We start from the raw sequence: 25,713 nt of genomic DNA, 5'->3' as shown, positions 1-25,713 counted from the left end.
ATTTCTAGTTGATCCTGTAATGTCAGTACATAATTTGTAATAATTTGAATAGCGTTCAAATACAATTATTTGGAAATTTTAAGCAAAAAGATCACTTATATCGATAAATTTTATAAGTCGAATCGTTTTTTCGAGATTACTTTTTGTTTTGGTCGTCTTGACAACGTGTTTATTGGAAATGCTAAGCGCAAAAAGTGGATTTTCTGTCAAACTTTTTCGACGGCACGAAGACTCAAGTTTAGTTTGCCATGAAAATATTATTCCCCTTTCATTTCCAAGGAACGAGGTAATCTACTCTGAAATATTGTAATCCACTCTTCGATTCGATCCACTTGTGAAAATAACATGAAGCGAAACGATTTTTTTTTTCTGTTGTTATTCGACAACAATCTTTTTACATTATTACACAAATTGATACAAAAATGATGCAATTGTAAGTAACAAAAGTGTTTCAAATTAAATGAAACAAAGATAGCATATATTTAATGTTTACGATATTTGGATCTTTACACGCGTGAGCAAATAATAATTAATATCTCAAATAATAATACATTGATATTATTGTGGACGTATAGTTATTTTTAATACTTTATTATCTAATTACTTTCAGATAATTACGTATATTCGTACAGCTCGATACTATGAACATTAGAAAAGCAGAATCGATTAGCACACTGACCGAACATGAGGACGAACTTGACGACATCGAGGGATCAATTATTTGGTCTCAGGAAGAGCCGCTATCGTCGAACGAAATTCTTGAATTAACTCCCGATACCGGGAAACAAAATCGATTGAAATCTTTCTGTCGTTTATGCGCAGGAGAAACTCTTAATCCTATTTATATTTATTCGGAATTTGGCGAATCCTTGAGACTGTTGCACAAAATAAACACATGTTTAAGCATCAAGGTAATTAAATATGTAATTTGATATGTACTGAACGCCTTCAACTATAGTATATTAAAAGAGGATTCCTTCGATCTGTTCAACGCTTAAATATATATTTTAGTTTTTAATTTGGTAGTACCTGTATGTGTCTTTTAGGTAAAGAAAACTGATCCTCTTCCAAAACAGATTTGTCCGACGTGCGTTGAAAAAATTATATGGTGCAATGAATTCGATGCCCAGTGTATTAGGGCGGAAGAAACTCTTTTTGAAATTTTAAAAGATAAACATTCTTTTACGAATACTCGGAATTCTGAAGATGCTCTGGAGAATAGTGATTCGTGTCCTTTATGTATAGAAGGACGAATGAAGGTGTACGAAGAGGACAAAGAAAATCGAACGGATGTAGAATTATACGATAGTGATATTATTCTTGAAAGTAGCGACGAAGAACAAATTCCGAACGAGATTAAAGCCGATAAAGAGCTCACAAATGAATCTGTAACTCTATTTTGTTTGGGTACCAAACAAAAATATCTAAAATGTGGAGCTTGCATGAATCTATATCATACGAAAGAGACCCTAGACGAGCATAAATGCAAACCTAATTTACAATGTACCTCTAAGCCGTATAAATGTGACATTTGCTTTGCCACTTTTACGTTTGAAGAACGATTACAATTTCATCAAAATTTTCATAGAAATGCTAAAGCGTTATATTGTGAAATTTGCAAGATTACTTTTGGAAAAGAGCTAAAATTGTTTTACCATTATAAGAGGTATCGATTACATGGAGAATTATTGTTATTAGTAAATTTCCTCGCGATTAGTATTGTTTGTTTTACCGTGTTTTCAGATACCATTGTAAAGATGGTAGAGTATCTTGCTTGCAGTGTGGAAAGTTATTTGAAAATCAAGAAGGATTAAGAAAACATGTTTGCGTAGATGGAAAAACAAGACCTCACGTATGCGAGGTGTGTTCTAAAGGATTTTGTGATGGGTATATATTGCGTTCTTTATCGACTAAAAATCTTTTAATTTCCTTTTAACGACAACAAATGTTACAACACTATGTTATCGTTCGCTTAGATACACTTTAAAGCGGCATGTAGTAACTCACCTTCCAGAAAAGCCGTATAAATGCCCCGAATGCTCGAAAAGTTTCACGCAAAAGTCAAGACTGAATAAACACGTCGCTGGACACAGCATTGTTTTTGAGAATAGTCAAACAATTTGGAGGTAACATATTTATTTTTGTATTGTGTTTTACCAATACGGAATAGTTTTTCTTTTCGTATACGAAGGTGCGTTCACTGCGGAGAAGTATTTGGAACTTGCGAGTGTGCGGACGAGCATTGTAAAAGTCATGAAGGGAAAATTAGCTTTATCGAAGAATTACAAGTACTGAAATTATATCATTGCGAATTTTGCAACAGTCACTTTGCCGACATGGATCATTTGAAGAAACATAGGGAGTCGCACACCGTTGAACAACCATATTCGTGTAGTCATTGCAGCTCTTGTTTCAAGTCCTTTGCAGAGGCTGTGCTTCATTGGAAAGAGCATCCGAGAATATTCAAAGTATTGGTAGCGTTTCTCTGTGAAATATGTGATAGAGACGTTAAAGAATTGTCCCTTCTATACAAGCATAAACAAAAGAGACATCAACCGATGCCTAGAAAATCAGAGAAAGGTGAAAAAAAATTTGCTTGTGAACTTTGCGGAAATATTTTTGTAACTATCGAAGAATTTAAAGAACATGGAAAATATAGATGCTCCAAGTTCCCGTGCGATATTTGTGGTAGTCTTCTACCAACTGCAAATTCTTTAAACGCGCATAAAAGAAGACATAGCGGATTGAGACCGTACGTTCGAATTTTTTTTTTTTTTTATACTGCCTTAAAGTAAGACATTTTTATTAATTATTGCGTTTATACAGGTACGTTTGTAATATCTGTGGTAAGAGTTATACTCAATCCAGTCATATGTGGACACACAAAAGATTCCATATGGGAGTGAAACCATATGCTTGCGAGTATTGCGATCAAAGATTCACGATAAAGCCAGATTTGGCAGATCACACCAGGAAGAAACATACTAGGGAACGACCATTTAAATGCGATGTTTGTAACAAAGCTTTTCTAACTGGTTCTGTCTTTTATCAACATCGACTTATCCACAGAGGAGATCGCAGATACAAGTGCCATTATTGCGAAAAAGCATTTACGAGAACCGAAGCTTTAAATAATCATATAAAAATTCATACTGGAGAAAAACCGCATTCCTGTGATGTTTGTGGAAGATGCTTCAGACAAAAAGGGGACATGAGAAAACACAGGCGTACACAGCATACTGCTAAAGAAGATACAAAGTAAATTGAAATAAGATAATCTTTAAGCGTTAAGATAGATTGTGTAATTGTCGCATATTCATAGTTTTTCTAAGCGTTGTCATGAATTTAATAAAGTGTAAATAAAAAATTTATAATTATCAAAGTCAGAGAAAAGTTTTTAAATATTTTGTAGGCACGTGGAAGAAGTAGCGTTGTTTGAAATATGCGCGTGATTATAAACACGCATGAACTATAGACAGGTAAGTGCGCAGAATCGGTACATGCATACGTACAGAACAGGTGATACAACTGATGTCTCGTGATTCGTACCATCGAATCTTACGTTTTTAACAATTTGCAATCGTCACTGATAAAGGTTGCATTCATCGATGAAAACCGATTTCAATAAAATCGAAATCATGACAAGCTACAGATAAAATCATTTTCGAAAGGTCCTCCACGTACCTATTAACTCCTTTGTAAGTTAAGGCTCAATTGTATCTCGCTTTTTTCAAACGCTTAATCATTTTATTTTCAATGCAGACAACGTAATAGACATTTGTATGGTAATCAATTAAATGTAAACTAATACGTCTTTGAATTAATTTATGTAACGTATGCATTCGTCGTCAGTAAGATATACCTAACCTGAAAAAAATTAGACATATGCGTTTTATCGCGGTAAAACACGAAATTTTCAACCCTGCGTAGAATGTGGTCTAATTGTTGTTAGAAAATATAAGAGATAACGTGAATTTTTATCAAATGTCTATCGGAATGATTTCTATGAAAATTAATGAATTAATTTTATTTTGTGCTACATTTGTTCATTGAATATGAGTACACCGACTATTTAAATCATACATTATTATTTAAAATACATTAAATATTTCAGAATTCGGACAAAGAATGGCATTTCCACCGTTGGTGAGTTCTACGCCTCCACCTTTGGATAATTTTGGAGATTCCGAAGAAGACGAATTTGGAGATTTTACAACAGGAGGCATAGATGGTAATATTTCATAGCGTGAAATATTTCTTTGTTTAATTCTATATCATTTAAATTATACAAATTTCCCTCTTTGTATAACGTGATTGCTGCATTTATTTTTTAGGACTATCCGTGTCGTCTGAATCGCCGCAGAAACCCATTACACCCATTCAAACACCGTTAACATCTCAGAATCCTTCGCCGAAAGTAAACGGTGTTATAGATATTGTTGATAATATTCGATCGAGTATTCCTGCGAAACCGGCAGTCCTAGAAGATTTTTTAATACTCGAGAAGATAGATGACACCATAAGCGATATTAAATTGAAAGCGGAGGTTGAAAATATCTATGAATCGCACCATAAAAAAAATAATTCGGAAAACGCGAACAGCAATTGTAGCGAAGACAGTACGGAGAAAGGTGTTTTCGGTGGTGTTAATTTAACTAGCGAAAGCAGTAGCTTCGGAGGGAGCGAACAAGAAACATCTCCTAACAATTTAGAAGATATAGAACCGTTAAGTTTAGATCTAGGAGATCCAGCTGCGGCTCCTGATACGGTGCAGTCGATAGACGATGATTTTTATGACTATGAGCAATTTGAGGATTCTCAGAATTGGGTTTCCGGCAATGACGAATCTACAGGTGTTTCCAATATGGGTTACTGTAAAACAGAAACTGAAGATATTTCAAATAATTTGAATGCTTCGAGTAAGGATATCGATATAGACGATAAGAAGGATGTAAATTTCAAATTTGAACATTCGATTCAAGAATCAAATTTAGAAAGTCAATGTACAGAAAATGAAGACGTGCCTAACAAAGAAAATGATTTTGAATTTAAGGTGAACGATTTGAAATTCACAAGTACAGAGAATTCAGTTTTTCATGATTCCGATAATGAAACTTTTTTAAACGCCAGCGAATCGAGCAATGAGTTTTTATCTATGCATCAAGCGAAAAATGAAGTCGAGGAGGCCATTTGTCAGTCTGTCGAAAGTGAAAATAATACAGTCGAACATAATTTTTTATCTTCCGGTCCCATAACGAACATTTCCGGTTGTTCCAGCGAAGAGTTCTGTGATTTTAAGTATGATCCTATGTTCGGAACTTCAACTAAAGCTTTCCAGCCAGAATTTTCAAACCGTTCTTTAGACACGGGCGAAGAAAAGAAAGAAGCGTTGGACGAAGACGACGATTTCGGTGATTTTGCAAATTTCGCGGATCAAATGCAATTTAACGAAGTCGATGAAACAAGTGTACCTGATAAAGATAACGACGACGACGATTTTGGCGATTTCAATGATTTCGAGTCAGCTCTTGAACCACCTGCGGTGGAACAACAACAGTTTAATCTGAAAGAATCCATTTGTCGGATAGAAAATAAGAATGTAAGTCGCTTTAATTATTTTATATCTCCGTTTGTTGATTTAATGTTCAATTATTTGAAAGTTTAATATTTTTTCAGGCTGCTAATAAAATAGAAGACATAATAACCACAATGTTTTCATTGGATGTAAACCAATGCGAGATTCAAGTGGAAACACTGATAGATGAAACGGATAAAGTATGGAAAAGCGTAAAAAATGTTGAAGAAACGAACGCTTTGACGTATCAATGGGCAAACAGTACCAGCAATAAAATGCTATTAAATTCTCTTGGCATTGATTCTCGCAATATTGTAAATATCGGGTTATTCGCATGGAATATTGTCAGTGTAACGAGATATTAAATTTAATCGATTTCAGTTATTTGGTCCGAGGTGGAATCCAAATGTTCCCAGATTTGCTGCGAATCTTGGTTTCACGCCGTTGGAACCGATTAAAGCTACAACCGATAATCAATCCGTCACTATTTCGAATGTTAATAAAACTCAAAGTTCAACCAATTCAGAAGTAAGTTTAGCAATTATTAACCGATGCGATAGTTTTATTGCTGCAATATGGTTTATGCAAACCATAACGATAGAATCTTACTATTTGAATTTGAAGGATAAAATAGTAAAAGATATTGGCACCAATTGAATTATTGCATCGATACCAGGAGGTAATATTAATTTATTACGCGCTCGTTATCCATAATTAATCATAATGTAACTCCTATAGGAAGTGCCTGCTGCTCAATTTGATTGGAATAGTTCTGGGCTTGTTAATCCTTTAGAAGCTAGTAAGTACGAAACGCGTTTGTCGTTATCATTTAATTTTTGTTCAATTTCTGTTGTGCATTTCGTTGCAATTTCTACGACGTAATTAGAATAATATGAAATTAGATGTATTCATGCGTATAGAAAAGTATTTCCATTTACACGCCAGCACTGTGTTTTAGGATTACATATATTCTCATTCGTTTCTTCGTTTAGTTCGCTTCTGCGATTCCTATGTAAAGTGTGCTAATCACCGGGCAAATTGTTTGATAAATCATGTAATCTAGGTGGTGGGTTATCCGCTCTTCTGCCTCTGGACTTTTTGTGTCCTTTCGATCCCTTACTAACATCCCACAACTCCAACAATTCTGAATCCTACCGTCGACCGAGTAGCGCAAGGAATCCTGCTAATCACCGTAAGTCTTAAAGCTTACACTTTGTAATTGATGTGCTATATTATTAAGTTTTTTAAAGTACACGTAATTCCGTTTATTCTGCATGATTTATGTATTTTCTCGAACATTTAATTTGATCGTTATAAAATGAATCTCTTTACGATACGATAGATATCTCGGAAATGAACGTTAATCGGGAGCGCTGCAACTCCGTTTCCAAGGTGGAGACAGTAGACTCTTTGGAAGCCGATATTTCGAAGTCGCAAAAGCGTTCACAGGCTTCAAGGATGATCGAGCCATTGCCAGCTCCTCGTGCGACAGAGTGGAAGAGAAAAACAGACCCGGAGTCGGCACACAAATTAAGAAACGCAGGTGGCCAGAGAAGTGTTCAAACGGAAAAACAGTGCTTGACCACGGATAAGCAATTCTTAACGAACGAAAAGCAAAGTGTAGCGACCGAGAGACAATTTGTTTCGGCCGAGAAACAATACGTGTCGGCTGAAAAATCTACTTTAGGCGATATTTATCGTGGAAAATCTGTAAACAAGAGATCGGGCTCCGAACACGTGGTGATGGACAGGTTCGGTCGAGTTGTTCCGATTCAACCGGAAACGGCAAGAGTATTAAATCGTTTGCCGGATCTTTCATTCCTGAGCGCTAGAACTTTAATGCTCGATCGCGAGCAGAAGCAGTTTGCCTGTGAAATGGGTGTCATGAGTCGTAAGATGCCCGGCTGAGTAACGTCGGTCTGAGCGCGAGTTTGAAAGGTCAGAACATTCGATAAATCTCTGTCCTGTGGACGTATCGATGAGGCATAGAAACGAAGAAGAAAAGATGTTCCGTTAACCTTTCAAATCCGCGCTTGGACCGACCTTCGATTCCAACTTTTTCCCCCCTTTGTAAACACTGACTGACGATATATTCTGTACTCTCTACTTATTTATGAAACAGAGACTCTGTATGGAGTGTATCGAGGTAGGAAAATTTTTCTGTTAAAAAAAGAATAGAGACAACACACACTCTGTAATACAGGATATTGTTTTTGCACTTGATGAGAACAGTAAAATAGAATACTGTTACCTTGTTCACGAAATGGAGTCATGGACCTTTCCTGTGTACAGTCGGAGTTTCTTTCATTCGGTTTCACTGTTTTAAATTACTTATTAATAATTTTAGACATCACTTAAACTATGTGATATGCAATTTACGTGTACTTTTTTCTTTCGTTTCTATATACATACGTATAGTAGTACCTGTATTTTTTAATATTGCTTCTTGCTTTAAATGAGACGTGGACCAATTTATAATTTATAGTCAAGTATAACGGAGAATTGACTTGACGGTATTTAAAATTATCATTTTTTCAATTGTATTTTACCTGGTTGCAAATTGAAATCATGATAACGAGAGACAGATAGGTCGTTGTATTATTATGCGGTAATTCCTAAGTATCGTAAATATTTATAATCTACTAACGTCTTTAAATTGTTAACTTTTTTGCCTAAGTCCTTTGTTTTTATATCTACTAATGCCTCAAAATTGTTGCATCTAGAACGTTGTAAATTGAAGCTATTAGTTGGTTGTTAATCGATGTAATTTAACAATGTGATTTGCGTGTTCAGCCAGTTATTTATGTAACCTATAGGATTTATAAAATCATGTACTTAATGTTTTCTACATTTGACTCTATTCCACGAACAGGCATAAAGATATGCAGCAAGTTAGTGGCGCAGCCAAAAATTTCTTATAAAAACGTATAATGCCACATGATGTATATATACATATGCAAATAAATGAATGTTACGAGTTACCCATATTTTTGGCTGAAAAAGGATTTATGAAATATTTGCAGACTCGTCTTAGAATCATTGACTTAGTCTCCGATTTTTCTTATTTATAAACACCCTATTGAAGTGTTACTTCGTGCTTTATTTTTACACAGTATTAAAATAGGTCAATTTTTACAAAAGAAATCAATTCGTGTCAGAAAAATATTTCTACGTCCTTCAACTCTTTGTAACGTATTTAAAACCGAGAACAAAAAGAATAGGAAAAAAAAAAAACTCACGAAAATATGTATTTTCAATTTATGTAAAAGTAAATAACCGTAAATAATAATGACTACGTAACTATTATAGCTCAATTAATTATATACCGGCATTCTTTTACACGTCGAAGCTTTAATCGATATTTAACACCGATATTATATTCGAAGGGTATTACTATATACATATGTAATTAGATTTTAAAAGTGACTCGAGAAGTAACAAACAAAGAAAATGTTAATATATCTTCGATATTTGATAAGTAGCGTAATCGAGCCGACGATAAGAGACGAAACGCCAGGTGGTCTCTTCTTGTTTATATGCATGTATACATATTCGCGCTACACGCCTCTCTTTCTCTCTCATACATACACGCCCATTCTCAAACTTTGCCCGCTCTTTTCAAACGATTGTACAGAAGATAAATATTTGCTATAGTAGACATAATTTTCTGAAAAAGAATCACCAAAAAAATTGAACGGAATAACAGAAAAATTTCGAAAGAAAAAATTTGGATAAGTTAGCAATGCGCGGTTCAGTATTCGAATCATGTCCATTACTATACGTCAGACAGAGTCGTGCGCCGACTGGTACGGCCAGGTACCAAATGCCACAAGGTCACGACTCGTGTGCTTGTATACCCAGAGGAACAGAGCTAGCACGAGAAGAAGAGAGAGACCTTTTATTGTGTAGCTCAACTTGCAGCCGTAAGGTGCGCAACCAATGAATAGTGAAATAACAGGTGAAAGAACACACACGTTGCATCGGAGACGTAGATGATCGATCTGTATTCTTATTAAACGTACGAGCTGTTACAAATTAAAATTGACAGATATAGTTTTAAATTATCTTGATAGAACGTTTTCTAACGAAGAGATATATTTATTTATATTTTTAAAGTTCATTTTTTAAATAGTAAAATCAAAACCTTGTCTTTATTACGAGAAATAAATATTAAAATATAACGCGACTAAACGCGCGATAAGTAACGAGATAATTACTAATTTTAATTTTCAATGCAAAAGGAAGTGTTGGTACGTGCCACGCTAGAGCTCATCTTAGGACAATAGAAAAGGTCGAGCACAGGCTATGGCATTTGCTTCGACTAATAAATGTGTTTGCGAGAAAACGCAGGAGTCAGCAGCAACGTGTCGTTCTCTCGAGCGGCACCACCGGGCACGGGTGGCACGAGTTAACGATACAACTTCGTTCATAAATAGCGTTCTATGTACGAAGACGAATCATTTTTATTCTAGATTCGACTTCTCTTTCGAATATCATTAATTACTATCATTCATTCGTCCTCTAAATTTGAAATTTTTAACGAAACTGTTTCTATTTCTAATAGCTGTATCTCATGTTTAAGCGAAAATTATTTTGAAAGCTGAACTTCTTTACATGTAAATAACGAATACAATTAACGAGTTAAAACGTATAGGTTAATATGTCTTACTGCAGAAGAATCCGAAGAGCATACGCAGGTATAGGTCTGGAATGTTTCAGGTCTATTGTGGTCGCAGAAAGTATCATGAAAGTTTGAAGGGACACCGCTATATCTCAGGTCAGGTACGATCATTTCGTGTTTACATTCGTTTTCCGTGCATCCCTCTATAGTCTATAGTTTATAGTCTATAGTCTATAGGAACACATAAAAGAATTCGTTGCATCGTTCAGGCTGCAAACCCTAAAAATAGCGAAGGATTAGAAAAATGATACGTAGAAGAGAAAATGAGAAAATAAGTAATTTTATATCGTAAATGTTATTTAACGAGATATTCTAGAGAGATTATTTTTAATTGTTTAATACCACTATTGTCAGATGTTAATAGAAAAAGAAGATATTAACGTTTATCGCCAACGAATATATGTTTCTAATTCAGCATTTGTGTCATATTGCAAGTATTAAATATGTACTGTCCCGGTACAGGATTTGTCATCACACGTGGTCCTTAGAATTCCTTCGACGCGCATGCGTCGTAAATTGAGTGTCGGTAAGGAACCTCCATCCGGTAAAGTACGCGCTTCAAAGCCAGTCGTTCGCTGACCGCGGCGGTACGAATGTCTTGTTCGCGAGAGCTATGAACTGATTTCAAGATCCTCTAATGCTTTTCGCGTTCTTTCCCCTTCATTTTTTCTCCGCTCCTTTTTTTCCATCCTACCGATTACACGTTTTAATTTGAAATTCCTTTAAAAAAAGAAAAAAACCTGTACACATGCATTAAATCGTTCCATTTCCATTCGAAACAAGTGTCCATCTCGAGAACATCGTTTCGATTCTCACCTGAAACCATTGATCGTCACTGTTGCCTCTCGTATCTTCTCGCCGTTATTCTGGTCTTCGGTTAGAGTGTAACGCGGGGGAAGAAAATACACGATATTTCGTCGCGGTCGAAGAATTTATCTCGGGAATCGAAATACCGGCAAAACAGTGGAGAGAAAAATTGAAGTGAACGGTGTGCGGTGAGAAGGACGGTGCGATGGCAGTGGCTGCGGGGCCATGCCGGCCACGCACGCTCCTCGCTGGTGGTATCCGCGCTTCCGGGAATACTTTAGGGACGAAAACTTTGTACTCGCTCCTCGACGGATTTCCGCTGATACTAGTGTTAGTCGGGATTGCACAGGTTGCCGCCATCAGATTAGGTAAGGGAATTCAGCTGCAATGTTTAATTAGAATTTAGTCCCACGAACAACTTTCGAATGGAACGTACAACCTATTTCAATAAAGAACTACTCGAAGAAAATACGTATGTTTACGCGCAAGAGGATCAATGATTTTCGATATTAATTTATCAAATATCGAATCGTTCGATAGTTAAATGTTACGATTGCATGTTCCTGTAAAATGTGTACATCGTAGGAAAGTATATGTATGTACCTGCTTTAGATGAAAAACAATTGATTACAGCCCTGTGTGTTATTTCCCTTTTGCCGAACAACAGAACAATACTGTAATAAGAAATGCTGAACGTTTGTTAATTCCACTGCTTCGTGTACATTCAAGTTAATTACTAATTCTGTAAAGTTAGATGTGTACTCTCACTTGCCTTTGTTCAAACGGATGAATAGAAATTTGTTTGCTTTCGTGAACTAAGGACAATTGATTCTCTTTTCCTCTTTCTTCGAATGCAGGTGTATTCTTAGGTACACGATTTTTTCGTTCGACATAGCTCGCATTGTTATGCGAGAAAATCGTGAAATGTTGCGATATAGAAAAAACTCGTGGAAATTACTTTGGTGAACCCTTTCAAGGCCTTTATCATTCTCCGGTCGAAAACGTGCCGCCTTTTGCCAGATCCCACGCTTAAGAGGGGAGCCCCGCGTTTGAACGAGCTGCGCGTTTAGAAGTGTTCCGAATATTCAAGCTTTCGAACGATCGAATTTACTCCATTGTATACCTGTATCCTTCTGTCAATAATATCGACTAGTTTTCTTGGGGTTTGTAAATTCTAACGACTGTTTTGCTGTTAAAAACGCCAAGTTACGTTGAGATCGTGGTCGGTTTTTCATCCGCTGGGTGCTGCTTTCTCCGCTTCCCGCTAGGTGTGCGACTTATCGCGTGGTTTTCGTCGAACGTCCGACTTTTCAAAAATCCCACCTCGCATGGGAATGCAGTTAACGAATCAAGTTGAATTTACCGTTACACACGCTGTCGCCCGACTTTTCTTTTATATAACTAGAGAGATCTTAATACTTAGCGCTCTAAAAGTCACCAGGAGTCGAAAGTTAATGGACAGTATAGACTTTTTGACAAAATTCAATTGATTATGTTTATTTTTTTATACCGTCTTAGCTCATGTAAAATAGTCGCATAAATTTTGAATACGAACAAGCAGACTTTTGCGATGGGAAAAATGTCCTGTTCTTATTTATTTTAAGTAAGAACATTAAGCGATGCACGAGGGAAAAAGAAGACAATAAACATTGACCTCGAGATTCGAAGGTGAACTTCTGTAAAATGTAAAGTGTTGACCTTTCCGAGTACGGGAAGTTAAATTTAGCAGTGAACGAATTACCGTTCATCTTTCTTGCACGGACACAATGCAGTTATTTACCTGAATTGATCATTATGTCGTGGATACAGGAACGGTTTGGCTCGATCGACCGAAGCGAAATATACAACACCTGAAAGATAAAAACAAGTAAATAAGAGAGTTTAGTAAAAGAGGATAGTAAAATTTTCAATAAAATACTATTTCGATCGAACCTGCATACTAGTCTGTTGTAAAAATAGCCATTTTTCGACGATTAATCAAATCATGTACGTATATGCATACGCACTTTACATGTAAATGTACATTGAAAGAAGAAAAGAAATTTTAATCAGCGCAGAAGTAACCTAAAATATTAAATCAGAATTAATTTATGTACTGGTAACTTAAATTATTGCGATTTAAATTATTAAGATTATTGAGCACTGCTGGTAAGTGGGAAATTACGTTTGGTTAATATTCATACGAACCCATTGTAGATTCGAATAAACCGCGACACCAGGATATCGTATACGATTTCCAAACGTTTTCACGCGTTTGCTGATTCGTTAATCGATTCGAAGGAGACGCGACCAACACTTGGAAGATCGTGGCGGTAAACGAAATAAACACGGACGAACACACCAGGTCACGCACGCAATTTTTACAGAACCGGTTTCACCTGTAGGATTAGTTTGTGTGTAAACTGATCGGGTTATTTTGAGAACCAAACGATGGAAAATTCCCCTCCTTTTTCTTTTTCGTCTCTATAAGATTTACTTTTCAGTTTAATAGAAGGCAGATCAGGGATATTCGTATATTCGTCGAATAGATAGGTGATTTTTTAGAAACTTACGTGAAAAAAGTAGGTAAGCGATCGAATTGTTTTAATTCCTCGATGATTTATTGCGAAGAATTCGAATGACATCATTTCATTTTACACTTAAAGTTACCATTTGGATTTGTTTCCTTTTTTCTTCTTTTAATTAATATTGTAACGAAGAATAAAAACTTTTTAAATATACTTACTGTTAGATCCAATGTTCGATTGGAAATAATGAAATGATCGATACGATCGAGAGCTACCGTAACACGGAGCGTCTAATGCACCATCCACAGGTCCAAGTTTTATGGTGAGAGGAAAACCGGTTTTTCGAACTTGTAGTAAACATGATCAACAGAATGCTCCGAATTCTCGATGATTCCTATTCCCTGTGCTTCTTCCACGTTCCAGATAGGATTTTATCGAAGTTTTCATCGTTACGTTACTGTTGCTTAACCTCGAGAGAGAAAAAAACGACAAAAATGTTAGTCATATCGCTGTTGCGAATTTGTAATTTTTTTAAAGTTTCTTTTTGTTTTATACTCGATGCCGTTTAATTTCTATAGCAAATGTTGCCGATTAAAAAAATTAAAACTAAAATTTCATGAAGTATCGTTTAAAAATTTGGTTAAGTAAAAGCGTGTCTTGGAAATTCGATGATCGTACACATAAAAAATTGATGACAATAACATTTCGTAATATATCAGTTGTAAGAAATCTGAAATTCGATAGCTGCTGGTAAAGTTTCGAAATGAAACTATCAGAAAATTTTGCAATTTCGTATGTATATTATTAATTGTATTAATTGGTATGTTGTACTTTCCTAAAATTCAATATTTCTACATATATAGTACGTAAATAGAAAAATCAGAAATAAAAGCTTTTTAAATTTTATCGATAAATATTCTCTTTGCAATCTCTCTCGTAAGTTTCGTGCCGCGCGATTCTTATTCCTTCATAAATTTATCTCCATGATTTGTTATGTTTATAGAGCATTAGCGTAATTGCGATGCAGCATCGATTATCCAAGCGTCTATTAATATTGCGGCTTTTTTTTTTTTTAAGTACGCTACAGACTGAGAACCTTATCTTTCACGAGAACTTAATTCGTCGTGTGCACGATGCGGTTAATCAGCAACGCTTGCTCCGATGACATTGAAGCAACGATAAAAGAAAATTTGAATATAATTTGCACGATGCATAAATATTTAAGAAGCGAATCTGTTCTCGGTTATTACCGTAAAAAGAAAAAAAGCAGGTATGAAAATTTCAAGTATACGCATTCAAGTTGTCTCCCTGTTAATCAACAGAAGAAGAACTTTCTCCTTCTTTGGAAGAAGAAATAAGGAATCAGCTTACAAACTCAGGCAACTGTTGAGTGCAAGGTTCTTGGGTTTCATCGACCCACTGATTCGTGCCACTTCTTTTTCTCGTACTAATAACTGCACATGCACCGTACAGGAGGATCTACCAGCCTCGTTACTCGCTTTTGAAATAATAACCTAAATAGAACGAAATAAATTGCTTTTAATAAGTATTGGAACACGTCCTGTATAATCTTATTTACCTAATTTCAATTCGTTTTTATTATATATATATATATATATATTAGTTTGAAATCTTGTTGAAATATTGTACCTGGAATTACTGTTCGAAATTTTAATGAACAGATTCCGAATGATTTCATTAACCTTTCCCCACGATCACGAGTTTAATTTTCCATCGATTTACCGCTATCCCTCTTGTGTATTCAGGAAACATCGTTTCCTTTGACCTCGAGGAAAAAAATGAAGAAGACCACGCGTATCGGAACTTTTCGCTTGGCCAAGTCGATGGAATTGTTTAATCCATATTCCCACTGTCGAATATCAATTTTCTTAGACGAATAACGACAATTTTACGTTTCAAAGCGTTCTGTTCAGCCACTAGATCGCATAAGGATTCTGTAAACACATAAAACGTTTGCGAAATGAAACTATTGAATGGAAGCGATATCGAAGTTGAAAACCAAGAATTAACTCATTCTTGTTCGACGAGTTTACGCGAACGGATTATAAACTGTTATTGTCGGCAGTAGTTGCCAAGTTGTGTCTGTAAATATGGATAGCTGATTAGCATAAAGATTAAAGAATTTAATCCATAGCTAAGCCGCGATTAGATTCGTCTGTGCAATTATTTGAACGCGTTAGAAGAGAAATTATAAAAATAATTCTATTCCGCGTTTGAAATATTGCTTGTGTAAGAGGCAAAAGTTTCGAGTATCGAGATCTTGTTTGTTTTAAAGATGTTTTTTCCTGTATCCCTCCAGTTCAAGGTCGATGGACTTCTCTGAACTCGTGAAAGGTTCGCCGTATCACAGTAGATCAAGTTCAGCGGTTTATGGAGAATTCATAGTTTGTCTTCGATATCGTCTTATAAAATCGTCTTCTTCTTCGCCTTCTGCGATCAAATTTCTAATATGAATGACTCGAATAAAATGTAGTCGGCGTTTTGTCCTAAAACTCTTTTTATCGTTCGAAAGTCATATTTTTCTTCCTGTACAGAGAATTATTCGTTAAAATTTAGCGAATGATAAAAGTTCTTAATCGAAATACGTCTAATTGAATTGAATCGAATTGCCAAGGCAATAATTACATTGACAAATGGATGGATTATACGGATCGCGTATGCGTCGATACGCGCGTAGTTGGATGCGCGCGCATACATTCGATATTTTCGAAGAAAGATTCGTGGTGAAAAACGAATTAGGTTACCGAAAATATATAGTTTCGCGCGAGTCAGAAGTAGAAGCAAGCGTTGTAGCGAGCTGTCGTAGGCAAAATATACCGATTGCTACCTTTGGAGTGGAGCGAGTTAGCCAGGTTGGCAGGTTCGAGGCTGGCAGGTAAAGTCGGTAGGCGGGCCGAGGTTCATTGACCTCGGCTTAGCGGCCGACCGGATAGCGGGACCATGCATCCCCGATTCTACGTTCTCCTTCTGCCTTCTCTATACTTTTCTCCTCTTTTCTTCTCTTTCTCGCAGTTGTTATTTCTTTGTTTCTATGTCCTCCAGCACGCTTTGTATGTCGCGATACCAGCTTCAGTCATCGGTCTTTTGGAACCGAGATTTCTTAAATTCTGTAAGAAATATACACCGTAATATACACCATAAATAGCAAATAGGAAATAATGGTTGGAAGCGATAAATGATTAATCGGTATGTTACGAAGACGATGAAGGAGTAAACGGACGATTTAATAAATAGCGTAGACGAATAAGACACGGAGGTACAAAGATTTGATTTCATTGATTCGTCTAGAAGTGGATCGCGTGGGAAACTGCAACTTTCACCCATGGGATTACAAGAGAGTACGAACAGCGCGAATCTAGCGGTTCTGGATTGCCGTTGACTGAATAGCAATTCTTAATGTTAACGTGCCTGCCAACAAAATTCGAACTACTTAATTTAACTATCATTTTCTGCCGGACGTTCGCGACGAAAGTCTTATTTAAATTATCCAGCGAATTTTCAGGAGAAATTTTAACAATGGACCGTGGTCGCTGATAAAACTTTAGTCGTTAAACTTTAACGAGTGGTAACATGGTAAATGCGAATAGTGGCGGACGACCTGAAAACCTTTAGGAAGGCGCATCGTGCCACGATCAGAGAATATCAACGAGAAATAATACGAATGCCGGGCCTCGTATTGCCTCTATTTAAAATTCTTGGCTTTTCTTTCATCGACCCTAGCGACACAGTCGAATCATTGCCTTTCTAATTTACGTTACTTTACACACCTCGCAACACCGTATAGGTATACCCTACGTTTCAAGTAACGTACGAGTACGTCCCCCGCGTTACACAGGGAAGCCCATTGATTGCAATATTTTTTCGAGGGGGGAGGGTCATTACCTGGTTACACCGATACGCGATTAATCTACACGTATATGTAACAATTTCTCATAGTATATGTTTTCTTTAAAAATTTCCTATTACAGCGATATCGTACAGTTCGTATTTTATAGAAGAGAAACGTGCGATGCGCATCGAAGACTGACACCGTTGGCTTTATAAAGTGGAATCGACTTTAACGAAAGGAAGTGCACCACGGTGCGCTATGATGGTTGGAATTGGAACGAGCATACACAATAAGCCCTCATTACACGAAACAGAATCTATGGTGTGTGCTAGTTCATTGAATTTCTTTTCTCCTCCTTAATTAAAATTATTCTAACGTGTAATATTTACACGCGAAAGCGTATACTTGGAATTTTCTAGTTGTTCATTTAAATAACCGTCGCGTGTTAAGTTTTTGCGGATAAAAGTATATTGGAAATTTTTTACACGAATTCACCTGTTGTACCAGAATAAACCTCGGAAAACCGAGTCGAGGGAAATTTCTGATTTCGAAGAAAATCGAAAGAGAACGTATGCATTGGTCGACGGTTCCTACCGAATTGACCAAGTCGGATCAACGAACGATGGCGACTGGCAAGCAATCGAGACGCACGTAAATAGGTGTACCATTCAACCGGACTCATACCTACTGTACTTGTAGTACGTGTCTACAAGGCCACAGAGAGACGAATGCTCGATTAATACCGTGGGTGAAGGGAGCTTCTTAAGCGTCGTTCACAACCAGCTACTCGTTACGCGACTTCAGCCCGTAGGCAATTTTCTACGGTTTCGATATTTAATCAATGAATAACGTAATCGATCTGTTCCTATAATTACGACATCGTTCATTTAATCTGCATATACTTTTCGAAATGTTTCGTACGAACCTGGAGGTACAGAACGGAAACGGGAAACATATTTTCATATTTTGCATCGAGATAAATTTAAATAAATTTTTAAATCCGAGTTCGTATGCATGCGCATCGAAGCTTTTGAAAGTTGAATGCCGCGCCGCGTCGGTAAGAAAGCGTCGATACGCGCAAAAAATCTTTTTCGTTACTGTTGCCGCTTCTTTCTCGGCAAAAATACTGTCGTAGGAGAGTTGTATGGCCATAAGCGTTGCGAGAGGAACGAATTCGTCCGTAGTGCCTTTAAGGGTACACTTTCTATAAAACGACACGGTATTTCCATTTAGATATAGACGAAGCCGAGTTTCAAATTGTCCTGTCGACATCGCTAGACTGTTTGAAGAAAAAAGGCTTCTACTCCTATTTATTTTCGATCTTGCCGTGTAGCGACACGATATATACAATGATGACCTGCCAACATGCAACGTGTTAATTTCAGTCTCGCCTATAACATAATTATGCGATTACTTTAGTCTACCGTTTATATTATATTAAGCTTATAACGAAGCAGAATCGTTTTTATTAAAGGTAAAGATTAAGATAAAGATTTAAGTAATATGTTCCGAAGACAATAAGTGTTTCTCTCTTACAAATTCGTTGAGCTTTTGAATTTGAAAATTTAACGAACGACTACGTTCCGATAGCATCGTGCTTTGAATTAACGCGTAAATGTCAGTTTACAATAATAAATACCATCCGAATAAAATGTTAAAGTTTCGGACGCGGATCATCGAAGTTAAACTGATTAAAGTGTAGGGTCAAGCTCTCGGGTGTTCGTGTGAGGGCGCGCGCAAGCGAATACGTGTTTCTGACAAGAATGAAATCCCTGGTATAAAATTTACACCGCGCTTGTAACTTTAGTCAAATAAAGTAACGACGCTTAGAAAATATAGAAGGAAACGAACGTAAAAAATTTCGAGAAGAATTCAATTTCCGTGAACGCGTCGTCTTTTAAAGTATAAATGTAAAATGTTTAGTATTACGATTTACTTTTAAGTAGATTCGAACACGTAATCTGATTAGCATCGATGGTCATCGACGCCTCGAGCAATTGTAACAGACCAAGACACCGGAGAGAAATTAAGGTCGTACGTTCGTACCTCGTTTTGATGTTCGACGAGACAAAGTTTTCGGGTCATCGTTCTTTCATCGGGAGAATCTAGATTGGTCAGGCAGAATCGGGACAAGGTTGCATTTATCGGTCACCCGTTACACGACATTAAAGATTCTTCGATTCCATCTTGGACACGAATTACGGCCTGTTCGGATACATCGTTATGCCTTTTAGCCTTTTTTCTTCGTCGAGTCAACATTGTGGATCGCTTCGCGAGTTCTTTTTAGGATGGAAGTCTCGATAGAACAACGTTCGATCTTTCTCTTTCAGATTCTCGGTTTATGTCGCTGATGATTCATTCGACCTGTTGACCAAACGATTTATTTTAGATTCGATTCTAATTTACGGATTAGGAAAAGAAAATGAAACACGATGTCGAGTAAACCTTTACGCGAGAAATTAACAATTATTTTCACGGTATGTTTATGTAGGCGTTTCGAAGATACACAACTATGCGTTATTTCGATATATGTAACTACACCGCGATGAGACGCGTAATTACCTATATACGACCGTATGAAACAATGGGTGAAAGTGATTTGTAATAATTGAGATTCTCGTGTATGAACAAGGAATGTGTACATTCCCATGGTTTTACAGTTGCAATGTTAGTGCAACGAATGTTTTATGCGCATACGTATGTACGTACGCGCCTAACTGCTGTAGCGGTCTAGTAAACATACTAGAATCTCATTTATTCGAAGCAATTGAATAATTAATTGTATCGCTGGCGATGACCGTACATGGAATCCAGTACTCGTCAGAAGCTGTTTGCTGACCTAAAACCTGTACTGTAACTCAATTAGTACGTGACCCAAAATCGGCATGTTAATTAGCAAAAGATCACGACACAATTTCGGCAACAGCCAAGATCCGGCGAGGACGGTGAATTATCGAAAAACGTGTATGTACCTCGTGTCGAGCTCGAAGAGAGTGAAGATTTTCTCATAAGGAGAGTATCTATCGAGTCTGTTGGCTAGAGAAGGTCGCGAGAGGATCGTACAAAAAAGATTGCGGCGAGAAACGAAGGTAGGCGAGCGCACTTCTCTCTGGCTTATTCCCCTCCTAGACTCTCCGCGACTCTCCGTGACTCTCCATGACTCTCCGTGACTCTCCGTGACTCCTGATTGCGTCTCGCTAACATAAGTCTGGCCGAGTCTACCGACACGGCGTGCCGTTGGTACCAGGGCGCACCGCCTGGTACGAACGGTGCACTCCATCTCTGTCTCCCCGTTCTTCTCTTTTCTCGATGCGTCTCACTCTGACTCGTTCGTTGTCTTTCTCCGTTTCTCTTGCTGGCGACACAGCGCACCTCCGTTCATGATGCGCGGCCACAGACAGATGAGAAAATTCGCAACCTGTGCAACGAACACGAACATCACTGATATCGTTCAAACATTATGTTCCAGCCAGTTACTTGGAAAGTAATTTTTAGTAAGACTAAATCGATATAGAATTCGAACTACGGACTAGATTCCAAAGTATTTGGGGCTCGTGAAATTTTCGAAAGAGGAACCTTGGTCCATCGAACTTTCAGAAATTTCGATCTATGCATACGTTTACCTAATGTTCGATTGAAAAAAATAACATGTTGATAAAATGAAACGTGTTACCTCCGATGACGGTCGTCCGAATGGTTGTCTCCAAAGGACCATCTGTTTTCTTACCGAGGACACGTTTCTCTGTAATTCGTGACGAGAAATATTAAAATACCTTCGAAGCGCGTGCGTTGATATGAAACGAAGATGTTTATACTTTTTTTTCTTGCATTTATCTTCGCGTTTTCTTTTCCGTTTTTTTTTTATTTCAATTTGTTTTACACCGTTCGTCGCAAACTGTTGCCAATTTCTTGGTAAAATAAATAATAATATAATTAGTTTTTCGCGTCGTCGTAATTTCTTTTAAATCAGTCAAATAACGTACCGGCCTCTGATGATACGGTTCATCTTGGCTACGATTCTATTCGAATTCCGGAACATTGTTTCGTACGGATTCAGATGCCGTCCTTGTGCTTCTGTAGTTGAAAGCCAATATTATTGAGGATACGTCATCGAACGAGAAAGGCTTAAACATCCTGTCGATGTTATCCTTGAAAGGATGCTCATATACGGCAGCTAGATATATACCTGCTAGATAAGCGATTCTAGCTAGATTCCGTTAAGATTTAATTGGTGCCAGTCTGTACCGTTTTATCTTTGGTACATGGTAGGTGGTTTTTCTTTCTTTTTTTTCTGAATCGACGAATTAAATACATGTGTTTATATACCTCTTCCTGTCATTATTTCGTATTATAAGCTGTAACAACGAAGTGGTTAGTTTTTTTTTTTTTTTTTTTTGGTACATGCGCAATAAAAAATTCGTCGATTGCCGTGTTTAAGAATGATCCTACATCGTAATGTTTGAAATTACGTTTAATTATCTACGTTTCAAATTAATACCGGGTACATGCGCAATGACTCTTTCTCGCGTATACAAATTGTCGTTTATTTTCACAAATTTTTATCGAAAAATTACCTGTATAGACAAGTTGAATCCTAGAACGTGATGTTTCGATTCTAACCTATTCGAATAAAATTCATAATTAGCGTAATTTGAAACGGCATTAAATGATACTCAATCGAGCTAATCGTATCTGTCATCTCACATGCTAATAAACTTGCGGAGAAAGAGAATTTTTCTCGATGTTCGAATATTGTTACTGATTTTCATGAATTAAGAAATCACCGATTCTACGAAATTTCCGTTGAAAATCTTTCGCTGTTCGTAATCTGGAATAAAACCGAAGATGAATTCTCGAATCGAACCTTTTCGATTAGTTGAAAAAAAAGGGATTCTCGATATATCTCGAGAGGGAGCTGCCAACATTCATTGAACCTTTCACCTATCACGCCACTGATACATCTAGTCACGAGTATTTCTCCTTGGTTCTAATCTTTCTGCTTTCGGTTTGTTAATATAAATGTCGATTATTGGTTGTAAAATTGTACACGACAGTATGCGTACCCCTAAACCGTCAAAATTTTCACGAGGAAAGATGGCAAACTTTGGACGAGGCCTTGATAAATTTGCAAATTTATCAATTTGAACTATTAGTAACGTACAAACATTTCCGATTTTCGCTAAACCGATTCGAAGTTAGACCGTGTGTACGAACGTGTAGTGTATCGAATCGACTTTCGAGATTTCGTATCCAATGAAAATATCGAAACCTCCCCCGATACCGGTCGAATATGTACTTTCCGATTCTCTCGAATTTCCAGATCAGGTTGTTGGAAAACGATCATCGAATGTATAATCGAATGTATCGATTTATAATTGTTGCGCGTTGCGAAATGACAGAAACAACAATTAACTACGATTGTTTGTTAACGAGTGAAAAATAATTGTATTTTTGCAGCCGATGGTAGCGGATGCGGTCCCAATAGCTACAAATGTCTCGATGGCACCTGTATACCGGCTACTTTAGTGTGTAACTATCAGAAAGATTGCGAAACTGCGGAAGATGAATTTCAATCTTGTCGTAAGTATTTTTTTCAATTAATCTTTACAAATTACATTTGTAAAGATACATTTTTCTTTTAATATTAATCTTCCTAATTTATCGAAAATAATATAAAAGTAACGAGATTGTAGAGATTTCGAGTTAACTAACGATAGAGATGGAACATGGAAAAATAATATTCATGATCGACACGAATTACACTTCCGGGAAGAAGACTCGAATTTTTCTTGATGCGCATCCGCTACACGCGAGACTCTCGTAAAAAAAAAGAACATTCAACACGATGATGTATGAATTATATTCGACACAAGTTTGCGTAATTGTCGTTTTTTCTTAATTTTTAGATTGTATCCAATGATGTAAGTGTTGTTTCGCAATAATCATGTTATCTTTTCAACTATTATAGAATTAAAAATTATGTTTGCGAACAGTAGGTACGTATAAATATAAATGAAATTTATGAATTTTCAGCAAATTTCATCTACAGTTTATAGTTAATGCAATGAACCAGAAACCATGATTACGGTACAAATAAGTTCTATTAAGAACCTGCACGAGAAATGTATTAGATGCGTTTACATATGCTGCGATAATTAAACTGCTAATTCTGAGCTTTCTCCGATAAAGATTCATCGGTCCTTGTTTTAAGTCTACTTCATTGTAGTATCTATAGTTGTGTTACTAACTAGTTTCGTTGCCTGCTAGCCCAAAAGTGTATTTGATAAAATAGAATAGCGAGATAATCAGAGACGTTATGATAATACAAAAGAGATAGGTAATGAATTATAAACCAAAAGTAAAATGATAAGATAGTATATTGACAGAGAAACAGACGCCGTTCCTCTAAACAGAATATGGGATATTATAAAAAATATTAAACAAAGTATATTAGTACCATGGAAGTAAACTAAAATATTCACATTTTTGTACGCTTCTTTAAGTAACATATGAAATATTCTTCGAGCTATCAAGTATATAGAGAAGAAAATATTGATCGGTGATGCAAAATGCGTTTTGAAAGAGTCTTTGTAAAAATTTGAATATTTGATATTCGAATGCACGTAATAGAAATAATGATTTAATTTATATTTACAGCACCACCTGACTGCGAGGCTGGGCAGATCACCTGTGGCCAATATATTTTTAACAAGACTTATTGTATACCGCCTCATCAGAGGTGTGACATGACCGTTGATTGCGTCGACGGAACCGATGAAGCCGGTTGTAGTAAGTATTTAATTAATTTCTATCTAAATAAATATCCTTAGAAATGACTTAGTAAATAAATGCATTGTGGTTACATTGATATTTTTGTATGAAGAAGGGAAAGCAAATTATTGGAAGAAGTTGGCAAGTAAGGGAACCTTAAACAGATTACAGGAAATGTCAGCCGGACGACTTCCGGTGTGGTGGCACAACACCGGAGCTTTGTATCCCAAAGGAGAAGAAGTGCAACGGGTACCTAGACTGTAGAAACGGTCGGGACGAAGAAAAATGCGCTATTAATATGAGACCGGCTTGTCGTTTGGATCAATTCAGATGTAATTCCACGCAACGTTGTATAGACCAATCAGCCAGGTGTAATTATAAGGATGACTGCGAGGATAATAGCGACGAGGAGAACTGCAGTACGTTTCAACTTTGAGTCTTTTTTTTTTCCGCACGTAACAGGCCGACGATTCGTTGTAAAAGAGTTACACTGTCTAAAATCTGAAACTTTCCTTCGTTTAAGATGGTCCTATCGCCTATATGTATACTCTATCGTATCGTCTATAGACACCAGTGAAAGTTCCGAAATATTCGCCGTACCAAAATAGAGATTTACCGACTCGACCGTTGAACCGGTATGTCGCGATAGGACCAGCTTAATGTTTCATTAAAGTGCGTCTGGTACTTTCTGAATGAATATACTTTCAAGATAAGATATTACTGGCTGAAAGAATAACGAGAGCCGTGTGTACACTGTTACTCGCGTAAATAGGAATCGCGCGATTAAAAACACTTTCTTTGTAGCCTGTACAGAAAGTACCGCAACTAAGCTCGAGGATTTTCAGACTTTCAGCCATGCGCGATCAATCAATTTCGCTGCGCGAACGCGCTTTGTATACCAAAGTCGTATCATTGCGACGGATACAAGGATTGTCATGACGGTTCCGACGAGAAGTCTTGCACGATGACATCCTGTCCGGGAAATAAATTCATGTGTCCGAAAGGAACGGAGGACGGCAAGCCTCTTTGCATAGACCGGTCTCAGCTTTGCGACGGGAAGCCTGACTGTGAAGACGAAACGGACGAAGGTTTTGCTTGTTGTGAGTGTTAAAGTCTCGTATATCAGGTTTTCCTATCCGTGTTAATTTAATAACCGATTTAGAAATACCATGAACCTAATTGAACGATGCGATTAAGAAACATGTATTGTTTTCTGTTTCAATAACGACCTTTTAGTGGATCGTTGGGGCAGGTACGTTTGTCTTGACATTTCGTTTGGCAAAAGTTAAATTCGAGTAGATCGTTTAAAATTATTCGATGGTCGTAGAAAAATTAGTGACGAGATTAAGAGAGTACAGGGTTATCATCGAGATGTTACTTTCTTTGTTCGCAGCAACAAATATGTGTAATACCTTACGATGTCATTATAAATGTCGAGCCTCTCCCACGGGAGGAGTGTGTTATTGCCCTGCGGGATGGGTTCTCGCGAACGACTCGAGAACGTGCGTTGGTACGTATGATC

At 36.9% G+C, this 25,713-nt stretch overlaps 3 protein-coding genes and 1 long non-coding RNA gene across 44 annotated transcripts in view; 3 read left to right on the top strand and 1 right to left on the bottom strand.

Moving 5' to 3' along the window:
- The first annotated feature begins 28 nt into the window (after positions 1-28).
- LOC100875642 (uncharacterized) lies at positions 29-3,262 on the top strand. The gene is made up of 7 exons (XM_076541260.1): positions 29-286; positions 611-911; positions 1,047-1,666; positions 1,744-1,887; positions 1,977-2,126; positions 2,192-2,752; positions 2,827-3,262. The coding sequence occupies exons 2-7, from the start codon at positions 642-644 to the stop codon at positions 3,260-3,262; spliced, it is 2,181 nt and encodes a 726-aa protein (XP_076397375.1). The 5' UTR covers positions 29-286; positions 611-641.
- Positions 2,394-22,722, bottom strand: LOC105662985 (uncharacterized). 36 transcript variants are annotated; one of them, XR_013040969.1, is made up of 17 exons: positions 22,125-22,721; positions 21,995-22,040; positions 21,404-21,775; positions 21,094-21,328; positions 20,393-20,838; positions 19,467-19,784; positions 16,419-16,698; positions 15,221-16,021; positions 14,821-15,084; positions 13,789-14,039; positions 13,616-13,701; positions 13,251-13,526; positions 12,996-13,127; positions 11,836-12,913; positions 11,667-11,737; positions 10,599-11,445; positions 9,565-10,475 (listed from the first exon to the last, which is right to left on the bottom strand). It is a non-coding gene; the product is annotated as an uncharacterized LOC105662985 (long non-coding RNA). The 36 variants fall into 36 exon arrangements; XR_013040978.1 differs by having other exon boundaries at positions 13,251-13,441; XR_013040988.1 differs by adding an exon at positions 2,394-2,485 and having other exon boundaries at positions 10,245-10,475; positions 13,251-14,039.
- Positions 3,512-8,562, top strand: Afti (aftiphilin). Of its 3 annotated transcripts, none has more exons than XM_076541257.1 (8): positions 3,512-3,698; positions 4,115-4,231; positions 4,335-5,599; positions 5,677-5,889; positions 5,957-6,103; positions 6,314-6,374; positions 6,639-6,767; positions 6,918-8,562. In XM_076541257.1, the coding sequence occupies exons 2-8, from the start codon at positions 4,129-4,131 to the stop codon at positions 7,481-7,483; spliced, it is 2,484 nt and encodes an 827-aa protein (XP_076397372.1). In that variant the 5' UTR covers positions 3,512-3,698; positions 4,115-4,128; the 3' UTR covers positions 7,484-8,562. The 3 variants fall into 3 exon arrangements, with proteins under 3 accessions (XP_076397372.1, XP_076397374.1, XP_076397373.1); XM_076541258.1 differs by lacking the exon at positions 3,512-3,698 and adding an exon at positions 3,882-3,900; XM_076541259.1 differs by lacking the exon at positions 6,639-6,767 and having other exon boundaries at positions 3,513-3,698.
- Positions 11,269-25,713, top strand: part of mgl (low-density lipoprotein receptor-related protein megalin) — a 29,559-nt gene continuing 15,114 nt past the window's right edge. For 2 of the 4 annotated variants that reach the window (XM_076541252.1, XM_076541251.1), the window contains exons 1-6: positions 11,269-11,431; positions 22,878-23,000; positions 24,078-24,209; positions 24,356-24,610; positions 25,037-25,291; positions 25,585-25,701. In XM_076541252.1, the coding sequence (XP_076397367.1) occupies positions 11,269-11,431; positions 22,878-23,000; positions 24,078-24,209; positions 24,356-24,610; positions 25,037-25,291; positions 25,585-25,701 (1,045 nt within the window). The remainder of the gene's footprint in view (positions 11,432-22,877; positions 23,001-24,077; positions 24,210-24,355; positions 24,611-25,036; positions 25,292-25,584; positions 25,702-25,713) is intronic. The other 2 variants (XM_076541253.1, XM_076541254.1) reach the window with 2 other exon arrangements.

The sequence above is a fragment of the Megachile rotundata genome, chromosome 16 (genome assembly GCF_050947335.1).
Source record: "Megachile rotundata isolate GNS110a chromosome 16, iyMegRotu1, whole genome shotgun sequence".
Taxonomy (NCBI): Eukaryota; Metazoa; Arthropoda; class Insecta; order Hymenoptera; family Megachilidae; genus Megachile; species Megachile rotundata.
This window is presented reverse-complemented; position numbering and strand designations above follow the sequence as displayed.

Coding starts and splice junctions, on each gene's coding strand:
- Afti (XM_076541257.1), top strand. CDS start 4,129: ATGGCATTTCCACCGTTGGTGAGTTCTACGCCTCCACCTTTGGATAAT. Junction 4,232..4,334: donor TACAACAGGAGGCATAGATG/GTAATATTTCAT, acceptor TTTATTTTTTAG/GACTATCCGTGTCGTCTGAA. Junction 5,890..5,956: donor GCATTGATTCTCGCAATATT/GTAAATATCGGG, acceptor AATCGATTTCAG/TTATTTGGTCCGAGGTGGAA.
- LOC100875642 (XM_076541260.1), top strand. CDS start 642: ATGAACATTAGAAAAGCAGAATCGATTAGCACACTGACCGAACATGAG. Junction 1,667..1,743: donor TTGTTTTACCATTATAAGAG/GTATCGATTACA, acceptor CCGTGTTTTCAG/ATACCATTGTAAAGATGGTA. Junction 2,753..2,826: donor AGACATAGCGGATTGAGACC/GTACGTTCGAAT, acceptor GCGTTTATACAG/GTACGTTTGTAATATCTGTG.